At 48.5% G+C, this 15,779-nt stretch overlaps 1 protein-coding gene across 1 annotated transcript; it reads right to left on the bottom strand.

Annotated features, from left to right (window-relative positions):
- Nucleotides 1-10,373: 10,373 nt before the first annotated feature.
- LOC119921907 (olfactory receptor 13G1-like) lies at nt 10,374-14,314 on the bottom strand. The gene is made up of 4 exons (XM_038741887.1): nt 14,259-14,314; nt 10,839-11,246; nt 10,600-10,772; nt 10,374-10,558 (listed from the first exon to the last, which is right to left on the bottom strand). Exons 1-4 carry the CDS (start codon nt 14,312-14,314, stop codon nt 10,374-10,376), a joined length of 822 nt encoding a protein of 273 aa, XP_038597815.1.
- Between the last annotated feature and the right edge of the window lie 1,465 nt (nt 14,315-15,779).

Below are 15,779 nucleotides of genomic sequence, written 5' to 3' on the forward strand. Positions count from 1 at the left end.
GCAGATGTGAGGAGGGAGGCCATTCCAATCTAGAGGTAGGACGCGGGCCAAGCGTCAACGGCGGGACAAGCGAGAACGAGGCACAGTGTGGAGGTCAGCAGCAGAGGGGCGGAGTGTGAGGGCAGGGCTGTAATTTATTTTAATGTCTGTATACCCCTCGAGGCCTTAAACATCTTGCGAGTAGAGAATGTGTCCACCAACTGGCATAGTGGATAGAGTATGGGCCTAGGAGTCAGTAGGTCATGAGTTCTAATCTCAACTCTGCCACGTGTCTTTTGCGTGACCACGGGCAAGTCACTTGACCTCTCTGTGCCTCAGTTACCTCCTCTGTAAAATGGGGTTTGGGTATGTGAGCCCCAGGTGGAGAAGAGACTATGTCCAACCCGATTTGCTTATCTCCATCCCAGGGCTTAGTACAGTGCCTGGCACACAGTAAGCCCTTAACAAATGCTGCAATTATTATTATTGCTCTCCCAAGCCCTTGGTATTGTGCTCTGCACATAGTAAGCAGTTAATATATACCAATGACTGATTGATTAATTAGGAGACTGAGGTTCTAATTCCAGCCCTTCCACTGAACCAAGCCTTGATTTCCCTTTCTGGAAATTGGGGACAAAATACGTGCTTTTCCTCACTCCTATACAGTAAGCTCCGAGTGGATAAGGGAGTGTGTGTGATCTGATTATCCTGGATCTACCTTAGACTGTAACACAGGGAATATTTATTGAGTACCTACTGTGTGCAGAACACTGTATTAAGCACTTGAACGAGCACAATAAAACAATACAACAATACAACAGAATTTCCTGTCCATAAGGAGCTGACAGTCTAGAGATAGTAGGGATATAAGGATAGGTAGATATAAATATAGGTATAGAGATAGGTATAGGGATAGATACACATACCTATCTATACCCTACTGTATCTCATACTAAGAAGCAGCATGGCCTAGAGGCAGCGGGACTTGGAAATCAGAGGATGGGTGTTCTATTCCCAGCTCTACCACTTCTCTGCTGTGTGACCTTGGGCAAGTCTCTTAACTTCTCCGTGCCTCAGTTACCTCATCTGTGAAGTGGGGATTCGGACTGTGAGCCCCGTGCGGGACAAGGACTGTGTCCAACCCGATTAGCTTGCATCTATCCCAGCACCTAGAACAGTGGCTGGCACATAGTAAGCATTTAGCGAATACCATAAAAAAAGGAGGACATATCATCATCAATCGCATTTATTGAGCGCTTACTGTGTGCAGAGCACTGTACTAAGCGCTTGGGAAGTACAAGTTGGCAACATATAGAGACAGTCCCTACCCAACAGTGGGCTCACAGTCTAAAAGTATATAACCCCTGTCTCCAAGAAGCTAATAGTTTACTGGAAGAGAAGCAGTTTGCCCTAGTGTAAAAAGCACAGACTTGAGAGTCTAAAGAGCTGGGTTCTAATCCCAGCTCTGCCCCTGTCTGCTTCGGGATCTTGGGCAAGTCATTTCACTTCTCTGTGCCTCAGTTTCCTCAACTGTAAAATGGGGATTCAATACTTAGACTATGAGTCCCGTGTGGAACAGAGACTGTCTGACCTGACGAACTTCTATCTACCTCAGCACTTAGAGCAGTGCTCGACACATAGTAAGTGCTTAACAAATCCCACAAAAATACAGAGGGAGCAGGATAAAGAAGAAGCATGTAGCAGGAAGTTGTAAAATGGTTCAGCAATAAATAAATAAATAAATAAATAATTGCAGTGCAAGTAAATACGCAAACAGATACATAAGTCGATAGACTTTGAGCCCGTTGTTGGGTAGGGACCGTCTCTATATGTTGCCAACTTGTACTTCCCAAGCGCTTAATACAGTGCTGTTCACACAGCAAGCGCTCAATAAATACAGGCGCTCAATAAATACAGTTGATTGAATGAATGAATGCATATATACTCAGGATAGGACTGGAGCTCATAACGAGTAAGAGTGTTCAGTTGACTAGATTGTGGGGTGGGGTCAGGAAAACTTCTCAGAGGAGGTGGGCTTTAGGGAGGCTTTGAAGGTAAAGAATTTGGAAGGGAGGGAGAACCAGGATAGGGAAACAGTAGCATGATATGGAGAAGGTTTGAGGGCCAAGAGCTGGGAGGCATGAGCCAGGTATAGTTGGAGGGTGATCCTCCTGAAAAGAGGAGTGAAAAGTGTGAGGTGGGGAACGGGTGGGTGGAATGGGGAGAGTGGGTAAGTGAGATGGACAGAGATGGTGGGTGAGATGGGGATAGCTGGTGAGACGATTTTAAGCCAATGGTCAAGAGTTGTTGGGCAGGGAGCACGGTAGTAAGTGCTTGACAGAATCCAATACAACAGAGTTGGCAAATACTTTCCCAACCCACAACAAGCCTACCGTCTAGAGGCGGAGACAGACATTAATATAAATACATAATTAATAGCCTGTAATTTAAATATATGTATATAAATGTTGGGGTTATGGCTGCGGCAAAGGTCAGACCCAACAAAGATCTCAGATCCAAGTGCTAAGATAATGCAGAAGGGAGAGAGAGCCAGGAAAAAGAGGGCTCATTCGGCAAAGGCCTTTTGGAGACGTGACCTTAATAAGACTTCAGAGATGCAGAGAGTGGTGTTCTGGTGTACATGGCAGGGGTGTTCTAGGCCAGGGGCAGGATATGGGAAAGAAAGATAGACAAGAACGGGGCACGGTGAGTAAGCTGGCATTAAGGAGTGAAGCCTGTGGACTGGGGTGTAGTAGGGCAAGGTGAACGTGAAAGCTCCTGACTAAGGAAATCAGGAGGAACCAGTGCGTTTAAAGAAAGGGCCATCCGCCTCGACACCTTCCTGTGAGATAGAAGCCACCAAGGGTCTGAAAGACCCCGGAGAGCCCATCCCACGGTGTACACAGACTCCTCCGAAGAGCTTTCCCCTTGTCTCCTCTTGAGAATCACCCACAGATGACCCAGGAGCTTTGGGAACGAAAGAAGACGTCACCATATGGAGAGTCTCCCAGCTCCTTGTGACAGAGATAACGGGGGGTTGTGGGGGGGGGCTTGTGCCGTCTCTCCTTTTATAAGGCTCGCCGACAATCAGGGGGACATTGAGGGATTGGAGGAATGTCGACGGAACCTGAAGCCATGGGAGACCAGCGAATCCCAGCTCGGGCTTGACCTGGTGAGTCAGAGCCGGGAGCTCATTATGGGCGGGGAACGTGTGTGCTAATTATGTTGTATTCTGCTCTCCCAAGTGCTTAGTACGGTGCTCTGCGCAGAGTAAGCGCTCAGTAAATATCATTGATTGAATGAGTGAGGAAAGGTTGTGGTGAGGAGAGGGTGATCACCATGGGAAATTCAAGGGAAACAAATAATGACAATAATAATAATAGCATTTGGTAAACGCTTACTAGGTACCAAGCAATGTTTTACGCGCTGGGGTGGATGAAACGTAATCAGGTTGTCTCACGTGGGGCTCACCGTCTTAATCCTCATTTTACAGATGAGGTAACTGAGGCCCAGAGACGTAAAGTGACTTGCCCAAGGTCACACAGAAGACAAGTGGCAGAGCTGGGAGTAGAACCTATGACGTCTGACTCCCAAGCCCATACTCTTTCCACTGAGCCACGCCGCTCTCATCATATTATAATATATGGAGGAGGAGGATAATGTTAGGAGGGCACTGAAGAGATGAAGAGAGTTATGATCTCATACAACCACCCCCGCCGGATTAAAGCCTTACTGAAGACCCATCTCCTTCAAGATGCCTTCCCTGACTAAGCCCTCTTTTCCTTTTCACCCACTCTCTTCTGTATCACCCTCATTTGCTCCATTTATTGACCCCACCCTCTGTCCCACGGCACTTATGTTTGTATCCCTAGCTCATTTATTTATATCAATGTCTGTCTCCCCCTCTAGACTGCCAGCTCATTGTGGACAGGGAATGTGTCTATTATACTGTGACACTGTACTCTCCGAAGGGCTTTATTCAGTGCTCTGCACACAGTAAACACTCAATAAATATGATTGATGATTGATTGATTTGGTGGATTTAGAGTGGGAAGGCCTTCCAGTTGGGTGGAATGGCAAGAGCTAGGGATCAATGAGTAGCAGGGCCAGAATCTGAGAGTCGGAAGGACCTGGGTATGGTACCCATATCTAGCTGGGTGACCTTGGGAAAGGTGCTTCACTTCTCCAGACCTCAGTTCTCCTGTTGTTCCTCCTACTTAGACAGTGAGCCCCATGTGGGACACAGACTGTGTACATCCTGATTAACATGTGCCTACCCCAGCGCTTAGAACACAGTTTGACATAGTGTAACCACCTAAATCCTCTAGACTGCAAGCCTGTTGTGGGTAGTACTCACCCAAGCGCTTAATACTGTGTGATCTGCACACAGTTAGTGCTCAATTAATGCAATTGACTGACTGCACTTAGCAGGTACTGTAAAAAAAGGGAGAGAGGAAGAGAGAAGGATTGAAGAAAACACGTCCCTCCGGGGACTTCGGTAATAATGATAATTAATAATCATGGTATTTGTTAAGCACTTACCACTTGCCAAGCACTGTTCTAAACGCTGAAGTAGATACAAAATAATCAGGTTGGGCACAGTCCCTGTCCCACAGTCATGGCGTTGACAGTCTTAATCCCCATTTTACAGATGAGGTAAAGGCCCATAGAAGTGAAATGACTTGCCCAAGATCACACAACAGACGAGTGGCAGAGCAAGGAGCTAGAGAGCCCTGTTGGGATAGAAAAGGACGGGACGGTGTGATGGTGACAAAGTCAAGCCCTTGTTATGATTCTTATTTCCTGTATTTATTCAGAACTTACAATGGGCTAAACACTATTCAAAACGCTGAGGTTGATAAGGGAGACTGTAAGCTTGTAGACTCCAGACTGTAATCTTATTGTGGGCAGGGAATATGTCGGTTATATTGTCATACTGTACTCTCCCTAGCAATTAGTCCAGTGCTCTGCACACAGTAAGCGCTCAATAAATACAATTCATTCATTTATTCATTCATACTGTGTGCAGAGCACTGTACTAACCGTTTAGTAGAATATCAACAACAAAGAGAGACAATCCCTGCCCACAACGGGCTCACAGTCTAGAAGGGGGAGACAGACTTCAAAACAAGTAAACAGGTGGCAGTAACATCATTAGAAATAAATAGAATTACAGATATATAAAAATCACTAATAAAAAATAAATAGAATTAGTATAAATACGCACATATATACACAAGTGCTATGAGGCGGGGAGCGGGATAGAGCAAAGAGAGTGAGTCGGTGCGATGGGGAAGTGAGAGGGAGCAGAGGAAAAGGGGGGCTTAGCCTGAGAAGGCCTCCTGGAAAAGGTAAGTGAAGGGAGAAGTGTGCTAGTTTGGCGGATTTGAGGAGGAAGGGCATTCCAGGACAGAGGAATTGACTGACTGACTGACTGAGAGTAAGCAGATAGGACATGGCCCCTGACCCTTGTCCTGGGGCTTCCAGGACAACACGTGGGGTGAGCAGATAAAACCTCTTCATTTTACAGACCAGAAAACTTAGGCACCAAGGGAATAAGTGACATGCCCAAGGTTTCAGACTACTAGCAGAGATCAGAACCCAAATCTACTGACAAACAAGTCCATGCCCTTTTCTTTAGAACACCCTTCTGCTCTCCCGATAGCAGAAAACCTGCCCCAGCACTTATAGTGCCCTGGCATAGTCAGTATTTAGTAAATTCCAAAATAATTGTTAGCAGAACAATAAAATGAACACCCGCCTCCCGGCCCCGTCACTGGGCAGCAGTAGTCTGAAGCAAATTCCTTCTTGTCATCCCCAAAGGAAGTCTTCTCCAAGAGATGGTCAACTTGATAGAATTCCTCCTGCTTGGATTCTCGGAGATCCGGGAGCTGCAGCTAGTCGAGTCGACGCCGCGCTGTTCCTCCTGGTCTACCTGGCGGCTCTGAAGAGGAATCTCCTCATCGTCGCGGTCACCGCCCTTGAACGATGCCTCCACACCCCCATGTACTTCTTCCTCTGTCATCTCTATGTCCTCGACCTCTGTCTCATCTCCGTCACCGTACCCAAATCCATTCATAACTCCCTGACAGACCGTAGAGAAATCACCCTCCTGGGCTGTATCACACAAGTCTTCTCCGTGGTCTGGTTTGGCGGCTCAGAGCTGTTCGTCCTCACAGCCATGTCGTACGACCGCGACGCAGCCATCTGCCTCCCCTTGAGCTACGAGGTCGTCATGGCCCCAGGGGCCTTTGGGAAGATGGCCCCCGCCTCATGGCTCAACGGGGGAGTGTTTGGAGGTTTCTCCCTGTTCTTCTGCAGATCTACCGCGCTTCACCAATTCTTCTGCAATATCCCCTCCTTAATAAAGGTCTCTTGCTCTGTCAAACATGCAGCCCTTGACGCGGTCATGACCACCGGTATCTCCGTGGGGGTGTGTGCTTGGCCTCCATCGACGTCTCGTTCCTGCACATCTTCCGGGACGTCTGAGGATGCCGACCGCCGAGGGCCGGGCCAAAGCCTCCTCCATCTGCCTGCCCCACCTCGCCATCGCCGCTGTTTTCTTCACCACGACCTCCTCTTCCCACTTGAAGCCACCGTCCATCTCCCCCTCGACGCCGGACCTGCTGGTGTCCTTGTTCTATGCCGTGGTGCCCCCCGTCCTGAACCCACTCATCTACAGCTTGAGGAACCGGAACGTGAAGGCCGCACTGGGGAGAGTCCTGATGGGGCGATATCCTTCCAGGAAATAAAACAAGATCCCGCCATAACTGAATTTTTGAAGAGGCCGTGGGCCTGTTTAGACAACTGGGCACCGGAAAGGGCAATGGCGTTTGAGACTGCCACGTTTAGTTGGCACCTCCAGCTGACACCATGGGCCTTATCTTCTCATCTGCCCCGAGATGAGATTCATTCAATCATATTATTGAGCGCGTTATAACATCTCTCATCTCCCTTCGCCCAACTGCTCCGGCAGAATCATCGCCCCTTCCCCACCTCAGTCAATCAATGGTATTTATAGAGTGCTTACTGTGAGCAGAGCACTGAAATGAGCACTTGGAAGAGAACAGTGCAATAGAGCAATAGACACATTCCCTCCCCACAGTGAGCTTATGGCACAGAGGAGTTAGTCAGTCAATCGTTCTTTATTGAACTCTTACTATGTGCAGAGCACTGAACCAACTGCTTGGAAGAGGACAACATAACAATGTAACAGACATATTCCCTGCACTCAGTGAGAAGTCTAGAGGGGGAGACAGACATTGAACCCACGTTTCCTGACTCACTTTCCTATGCCCTCAGCACTGGATCGTGCTGCCTCTCTATCTACATCCAGTGCTTAGCGCAGTGCTTTGGAAGTTGGTTGAGAAGCAGTATGGCTTAGTGGAAAGAGTGGGAGTTTGGGGGTCAGTAGACGTAGGTTCTAATCCCTGCTCCACCATTTATCAGCTGTGTGACTTTGGGCACGTCACTTCACTTCTCTGGACCTCAGTTACCTCATCTGTAAAATGGGGATGAAGACTGTGAGCCCCACGTGGGAAAAACTGATTACCTTGTACCTACCTCAGCACTTAGAACCGTAATTCGCACTTAGTAAACGCTTAACTAATGCCATTGTTATTATTGTTGTTGTTGTTATTATCGTCACTGACTTTCTGGCTCCATCTCTCCCTACTTCCCACAAGACTCCAAACGCCTTCTGTCTGTCAGGTCAGGGGCACGAGAGCAAACTGGTAGAAGGAGAGGAATAAAGTTAAGGTGACGACATCCTACCTGATTCCCTCTGACCGCATTATCCCCTTCCTTTCCATATGCCAACCTTGATTCTCTTCATCCTCCTCAGTCTCCTCTAGCTCCATTCCCCCTACGAGCAGAAGCAGCGTGGCCTAGGGGATAAAGCTCGGGCCTGGGAGTTGGAAGGCCCTGGGCTCTAATCCCAACTCTGCCATTTATCTGTTGTGTGACCTGGGACAAGTTACTTAATTTCTGTCTTCCTCAGTTACCTCATCTATAAAATGGGGATTAAGCCTGTGAGCCCCAGAGTGACTCAGTGGAAACAGCACGGGCCTTGGAGTCAGAGGTCACGGGTTCAAATCCCGGCTCTGCCAACTGTCAGCTGTGTGACTTTGGGCAAGTCACTTAACTTCTCAGTTACCTCACCTGTAAAATGTGGATTAAAACTGTGAGTCCCCCGTGGGACAACCTGATCACCTTGTAACCTCCCCAGCGCTTAGAACAGTGCTTTTCACATAGTAAGCGCTTAACAAATACCATCATTATTATTTGGGACAGGGACTGTGCCCAACCTGGTGTAGCGTGTATGTACCCCGGCTCTTAGTACAGTTCCTGGCACACAGTAAGCACTTAACAAACCCATAAATACTTTTAAAAGCAGAGGGTGGGCAGAAGTGTCTCCCCGGTGATTGGACCTGCGGAATGGAGGAGGAGGAGGAGGAGGAAGAGTAAGAGGAGGAAAAGGAGAAGAACCTCTTCCCAGTTACCTCATATCTACCCCAGCGCTTAGAACAGTGCTCGGCACTTAGTAAGTGCTTAACAAATACCGTTATCATTAATATTGTGGGACAGGGACTGTGTCCAACTTGATGAGCTTGTATCCACCCCAGCGGTTAGAACAGTGCTCGACCATAGTAAGAGCTTACCAATTAAGGAATACTGCAATTCATTAATTAACAGACAGGAGGAAGAGATGGCTAAAATAGTCACGTATGGAAATGGCAGTGTTTAAAAGGACTACAGGAGAATGTGGAAAGAGCCCGGGCTTGGGAGTCAGAGTACATGTGTTCTAATCCAAAAACAAGGAAGCAAAACAAATAGACAGGCATCAACAGCATTTTACAGATGAGGTAACTGAGACACAGAGAAGTGAAGTGACTTGCCGAAGGTCACACAGCAGACAATTGGTGGAGTCTGGATTAGAACCCACGACGACTGACTCCCTAGCCCGTGCCCTTGCCTCTACACTGTGCTAAGCACTTGTTAGGGTATAATGGAGGTAGAAGACCTGTTCCCCCTTTTCCACAGCTCCCCCTCCCCTCTCTATCACCCTACTTCACTCCGTTCGATCTACCTCCCCTTCCTTCCCCTCAGCACTTATGTACATCTGTACATATCTATAATTGTATGTATTTATATTAATGCTTGTTTACTTGTTTTGATGTGCATAGATCTATAATTCTGTTTATTTATATTGATACTATTGATGCCTGTTTACTTGTTTTGATATCTGTCTCCCCCCTTCTAGATTGTAAGCCCGGTGTGGAAAGGGATTGTCTCTCTTTATTGCTGAACTGTACTTTCCAAGTGCTTAGTACAGCGCTCTCACAAAGTAAGCTCTCAATAAATACGACTGGATGAATAAATGAATGTTCCTTACCCTCAAGAAGTTTACACTTTCATAGGATGAGCACTTACTGTGTCCAGAGCCTGCTACCGTGCACTTGGCAGAATAGAGTAGAGGTAGGAGATCTGATCTGACCTCTAGTAATATTAATTGAACACCAACTGGGTATAGAGCACTATTGAGAATTTGGGAGAGTAGAATAGAAGTAGAAAACTTGATCCTTGCTTTCAAGAAGCTTCCACTCTAAAGGAGATGTCAGACATGCAGTATTAAGCAGTGTGCCCTCGTGGAAAGAACCAGGGCTTGGGAGTCAGAGGACCTGAGTTCTGGTCCTGCTCTGCCATTTGTCTGCCATGTGACCCTGGGCAAGTTGATTTGCTTCTCTGGGCCCCAGTTACCTCGTATCTACCCCAGCGCTTAGAACGGTGTTCGGCACTTAGTAAGTGCTTAAGAAATACCATTATCATTAATATTGTGGGACAGGGACTGCCTCCAACCTGATGAGCGTGTATCCACCCCAGCGAGTAGAACAGTGCTCGACCCATAGTAAGAGCTTACCAATTAAGGAATACAGCAATTCATTAATTTACAGACAGGAGGAAGAGATGGCTGAAATAGTCACGTATGGAAATGGCAGTGTTCAAAAGGACTACAGGAGAATGTGGGTGCAAACGTGATGAGGATCTCACATAGGATATCAAATATGCAAATTTTCCCATCGTTTGCCTTTGGATATGGAAATTATCCCTTGCACTCTTCAGGCCCTCCAGCTGGTGAACAGAAAGTGATTTTGGAGCCCCCCCGAGCAGTGTGGCTGAGGAGGGGGTAGATGACCTGAGGAAGGCAAAGTCTCACTTCACCTCTCTGGGCCTCAGTTCCCTATCTGTAAAATGGGGATTAAGAGTGTGAGCCCCATGTGGGACAGGGACCGCGTCCAACCTGATCAACTTGTATCTGTCCCGGGATTTAGAACAGCGCTGTGTACCCAGTAACCTCTCAAGGAGTACCATAATAATGATAATAATCATTATTACTATTCCCGGAGCTTCAGAGAGCAGAGGACTTCCCGGACGCCCGCCTGGATCTCCTTATTGCGGAGGCTGTAGACGATGGAGTTTAGGGTCGGCGTGACCACCACCACCTTGTCCCTGTCCAAGGAGTAGGAGGACGTGGGCTGGATGTAGGTGTAGATGACGGGGGAGTAGTAGAGGGAGACCACTAATAGGGGGGAGAAGCAGGTGGAAAGGCCTTCCTCATGCCCTCGGCCTTCCGCATGCAGAGCATGGTGGCCACAATAAAGCCGTAGGAAAGGCAGGTCAGCAGGAAGTCCCCCATGGCCAGGGCGATGTCGGCCACGAAGACCATCACATCGTTGGCCCAGACGGGGCTGCAGGACAGGGCCAGCAGGGCAGCGATCCGGAGGATGAGGCCCCTGTGCACCCAGGCGATGGTGATGGCGATGAGGAGGCCGGCAGCGAGGAGGGCAGAGCACGTTCACCGGCTCATGATGGCGGCGTAGAGGAGAGGGAAGCAGAAGGCCACGCAGGGGTCGTAGGCCATGGCGGTGAAGAGGACCATCTCGGTCCCCAAAGACGAGGTGGCGAAGTAGAGCTGGGCCATGTAGCCGTGGTAGGAGATGCTTTTCCGGGGCCCCAGCATGGTCTCCAACATCTTGGGGACGATGGAGAAGGTGCACACGACATAGACCAGTGCAACTGTCAGCAGCATGAGGTACATGGGCGTGTGCAGGGCCGCGCTGAGAGAAACTGCGGCCACGATGAGACCATTGCCCATCACGGCCACCAGGTATATGCATAGGAAGATGGCGAAAAGTAGGGGCTGCATCTCGGGGCGGTTCGGCAGGCCCAGGACGATGAGCCCGGACACGGTGCTGTCATTCCCTGGACTTTTGGAGGGACCGGGCGGGGGCTGGTGAAGGGGAGCGGGAGAGTTGGCAGTGCAATGAAGCAGGGGAGCTGGAGGGGAGGTAGGTGGGAGAGCTGGTGGGAAAGGGACAGTCGGTGGTGGTACAAGGGAGAGATGATGGAGAAGTGCAGAGATCGCTTGGAGGAAGGAGGCCGAGTTGGTGGGGAAGGGGAGACGGAGAGCTGGTGGTCCAGGTCAAAGGAAGAGCCGTTGTTTTCGGTCTTCTCTGTCGTCCCTAGCTCTGGGAACGGCCCATGGACGATGTTCCCTTGGGAGTGGTAAGAATAACTGAGGAAACAAAAGAAGCAGTTTAATACTACTATGTACTAGTACTACTACTACTAATAATAATGGTGTTTGCTAAGTGCTTACCATGTGCCAATCATTGCTCTAAGCGCTGGGGTAGGTACAAGGTAGTCAGCTTGTCCCACGTGAGGCTCACAGTCTTAATTATCATTTTGCAGATGAGGGAATCGAGGCATAGAGAAGTTAACTGGCTTGCCCAAGGTCACACAGCAGATAAGTGGCAGAGTGGGATTATACCCCACGACCTCTGACACTCAGGCCTGCGTTCTTTCCACTACGCCAGGCTGCTTCTCTATAATTACTGTTTTTGTTAAGCGCCTACTATGTTCCAAGCACTGTTTTAAGGGGTGGGAAAGATACAAGGTCATCAGGCTGTCCAACGTGGGGCTCACAGTCGTAATTCACATTTTAAAGATGAGGTAGCTCTTTCCACTGTCACGCTGCTTCTCTATAATTACTGTATTTGTTAAGCACCTACTATATGCCAAGCACTGTTTTAAGGGGTGGGGTACATCTTCAACCGCTCACTCTCCACTGGTTCCTTCCCCTCTACCTTCAAACATGTCCATGTCTCGCCCATCCTAAAAAAATCCCTCTTGACCCCACCTCACCTTCTAGTTATCGCCCTATCTCCCTCCAACCATTCCTTTCCAAACTCCTTGAACGAGGCGTCTACACGTGCTGCCTCGAATTCTTCAATGCCAACTCTCTCCTCGACACCCTCCAATCTGGTTTCCGTCCCGTACATTCTACGGAAACCGCCCTCTCAAAGGTCACCAATGACCTCCTACTTGCCAATCCAACGGCTCCTACTCTATCCTAATCCTCGTCGACCTCTCAGCTGCCTTCGACACTGTGGACCACCCCCTTCTCGTCAACACGCTCTCCAACCTTGGCTTCACAGACTCTGTCTTGTCCTGGTTCTCCTCTTATCTCTTCGGCCGCTCATTCTCAGTCTCCTTTGCGGGATCCTCCTACCCCCCCTCATCCCCTTAGTGTAGGGGTTCCTCAAGGGTCAGTTCTTGGTCCCCTTCCGTTCTCTATCAACACTCACTCCCTTGGTGAACTCATTCGCTCCCACGGCTTCAACTATCATCTCTACGCTGATGACACCCAAATCTACATCTCTGTCCCTGCTCTCTCCCCCACCCCCCAGCTCGCATCACCTCCTGCCTTCAGTACATCTCCATCTGGATGCCTGCCCACCATCTAAAACTGAATATGTCCAAGACTGAACTCCTTATCTTCCCTCCCAAACCCTGCCCTCTCCCTGACTTTCCGATCACTGTTGACAGCACTACCATCCTTCCCGTCTCACAAGCCCGCAAAGTTGGTTTCATCCTCGACTTCGCTCTCTCGTTCACCCCTCACATCCAATCTGTCACCAAAACCTGCCGGCCTCACCTCTGCAACATCGCCAAGATCTGCCCTTTCCTCTCCATCCAAACCGCTACCCTGCTGGTTCAATATCCTATCCTATCCCGACTGGATTACTGCATCGGCCTCCTCTTCGATCTCCCATCCTGCTGTCTCTCCCCACTTCAATCCATACTTCACGCCGCTGCCCGGATCATCTTTGTGCAGAAACGCTCTGGGCGTGTTACTCCCCTCCTTAAAAATCTCCAGTGACTACCAATCAACCTATGCATCAGGCAAAAACTCTTCACCTTCGGCTTCAAGGCTCTCCATCACCTCGCCCCCTCCTACCTCACCTCCCTTCTCTCCTTCTACAGCCCATCCCGCACCCTCCGCTCCTCTGCCTCTAATCTCCTCACTGTGCCTCGTTCTCGCCTGTCCCGCCGTCGACCCGTGGCCCACGTCCTCCCCCTGACCTGGAATGGCCTCCTTCCGCACGTCCGCCAAGCTAGCTCTATTCCTCCCTTCAAAGCCCTACTTAGACTTCACCTCCTCCAGGAGGCCTTCCCAGACTGAGCCCCTTCCTTCCTCTCCCCCTCCTCCCCCTCCCCATCCCCCCCGCCTCACCTCGTTCTCCTCCCCACAGCACCAGTATATATGTATACATGTTTGTACATATTTATTACTCTATTCATTTATTTTACTTGTACACATTTATTCTATTTATTTTATCTTGTTAATATATTTTGTTTCATTGTCTGTTTTCCCCTTCTAGATTGTGAGCACGCTGTTGGGTAGGGACCGTCTCTGTATGTTGCCAACTTGTACCTCCCAAGCGCTTAGTACAGTGCTCTGCACACAGTAAGCGCTCAATAAATACGATTGAATGAATGTATGAATGAATAATGTCATCAGGTTGTCCCACGTGGGGCTCCACAGTCTTAATTCACATTTTACAGCTGAGGTAGCTGAGCCACAGAGAAATTAAGTGGCTTGCCCAAGGTCACACAGCTGATATGTGGCGGAGCCTGGATTAGTACCCACGACCCCGAGCTCCCCCAAATCGGGTTTTTTTCCTCTAAGCCTCGCTTCTTAACTCACCCACCTCACCTCAACAAGACTGTAGGCCATTTGAGAGCAGAGACTTTGCCTTCCTCATTTCATGTACCCCTTCCTCAGCCATCCTGCTGGGGTCGCTCCAATATAACTTCTGTTCACCAGCTGTAGGGCCTGAAGAGTAAAAGGGATAATTTCCCTATCCAATGACAAACGACGGGAAAATTTGCATATTTGATATCGTATGTGGGAGTCTCATTATGTTTGCACCCACATTCTCCTGAAGTCCTTTTGAACACTTCCATTTCCGTACATGACTATTTTAGCCATCTCTTCCTCCTGTTTGTAAATCAATGAATTGCTGTATTCCTTCACTGTTAAGCACTTACTGTCGAGCACTGTTCTAAGCGCTGAGGTACCTGGGGCCCAGAGAAGCGAAGCCACATGCCCAAGGTCACAAGGCAGACAAACGGCAGAGCCGGAATTAGAACCCAGATTCTCTGACTCCTAAACCCAGGCTCTTTCCACTAGGGTACACTGCTTCACACTGCTCATTAAATGTCTTCCATCCCCTTTAGAGTAGAAGCACCTTGAAAGGAAGGAGTGGGATTCGAACCCATGACCTCTGACCCCAAAGCCCGTGCTCTTTCCACTGAGCCACGCTGCATCTAGACTGTGAGCCCTTTGTTGGGTAGGTATTGTCTCCATCTGTTGCTGAATTGTGCTTTCCAAGCGCTTAGTAGAGTGCTTTGCACACAGTAAGCGCTCAATAAATGTGATTGAATGAATGAATAAAATGGAGATTGAGACTATATGCTCCATGTGGGACAGGGACCGTGTTGAAACTGATTGCCTTGTATCTACCCCAGCGCTTAGAACAGTGCTTGGCACATAGTAAGTGGTAAACAAATACCATAATTAGTAGTAGTAGTAGTAGCAGCACAATTCTCTGTATGTAGTAGTTGCTCAATAAATGCTATTGATTACTTGACCCTGTGTCTTGTTTCTGTTTAGTCTCCTAAGCATTTGGTGCAGTGCTTAGCACTCAGAAGGCCCTTAATAAACACTATTGGTCAGTGACTGATTGATTCATTGACGGATTGATCGATCCCAAGAAGCCCTGTCCACGAGAAACAGGGCATGGGTAAAGAATACCGAGGCTACAACACTGAGGTCATTATAGGTTCGAAGTAAGTATTGCCTGCTCCAGTGAGAAGAATAATTATGGTATTTGTTAAACACTTCCTATGTGCCGAACACTGTTCTAAGCTCTGGAAGCAGCGTGGCCTAATGGCTAGAGTACAGGGTTGGGAGTCAGAAGTACCTGGGTTCGAATCCTCGCTCCACCCCTTGTCTGCTGTGTGAGCCCCTCTAGACTGTAAGCTTGTTGTGGGAGGGGAATATACCTGCCAACTCTATTATACTCTATTCTCCTAAGTGCTTAGCACAGTGCTCTGCACACAGGAAGCGCTCAATAAATGCGATTTATTGATTGATTGGTATAGCCGACGAGGCAAACCAACGTGTACAAAAACGCCAAGGGAGGTTGTGATCGCCAAAGTGCTGAGGAAGCTGATTTGTATTAATAATAACTTAAGAAATGAATTTCTATTATTAATATAAGTTAATAATAAATATTCCCATTACAATAATAGTACTAGTGGTATTTGTTAAGTGTGTGCCAATCTGTGCCAATCACTCTACTAAACATTGAGAGAAATATAACATAATCGAGCTGGGCAAAGTTACTGTTTGGCATGGGGCTCCCAGGCTAAGTAGCAGGGAGAATCCTTCA

This window comes from Tachyglossus aculeatus, unplaced genomic scaffold (assembly GCF_015852505.1).
Source record: "Tachyglossus aculeatus isolate mTacAcu1 unplaced genomic scaffold, mTacAcu1.pri SUPER_32, whole genome shotgun sequence".
Classification (NCBI taxonomy): domain Eukaryota; kingdom Metazoa; phylum Chordata; class Mammalia; order Monotremata; family Tachyglossidae; genus Tachyglossus; species Tachyglossus aculeatus.

Bases quoted from the DNA above. Each gene is read 5' to 3' on its own strand.
- LOC119921907 (XM_038741887.1), bottom strand. From the start codon at position 14,314: ATGGCTAAAATAGTCATGTACGGAAATGGAAGTGTTCAAAAGGACTTC. The intron at 11,247-14,258 runs GTGGGTGCAAAC...TCCCTCCAAAAG, and splicing joins CAAAAGGACTTCAGGAGAAT to TCCAGGGAATGACAGCACCG. The intron at 10,559-10,599 runs GCATGAGGAAGG...CCCCCCTATTAG, and splicing joins CTGCATGCGGAAGGCCGAGG to TGGTCTCCCTCTACTACTCC.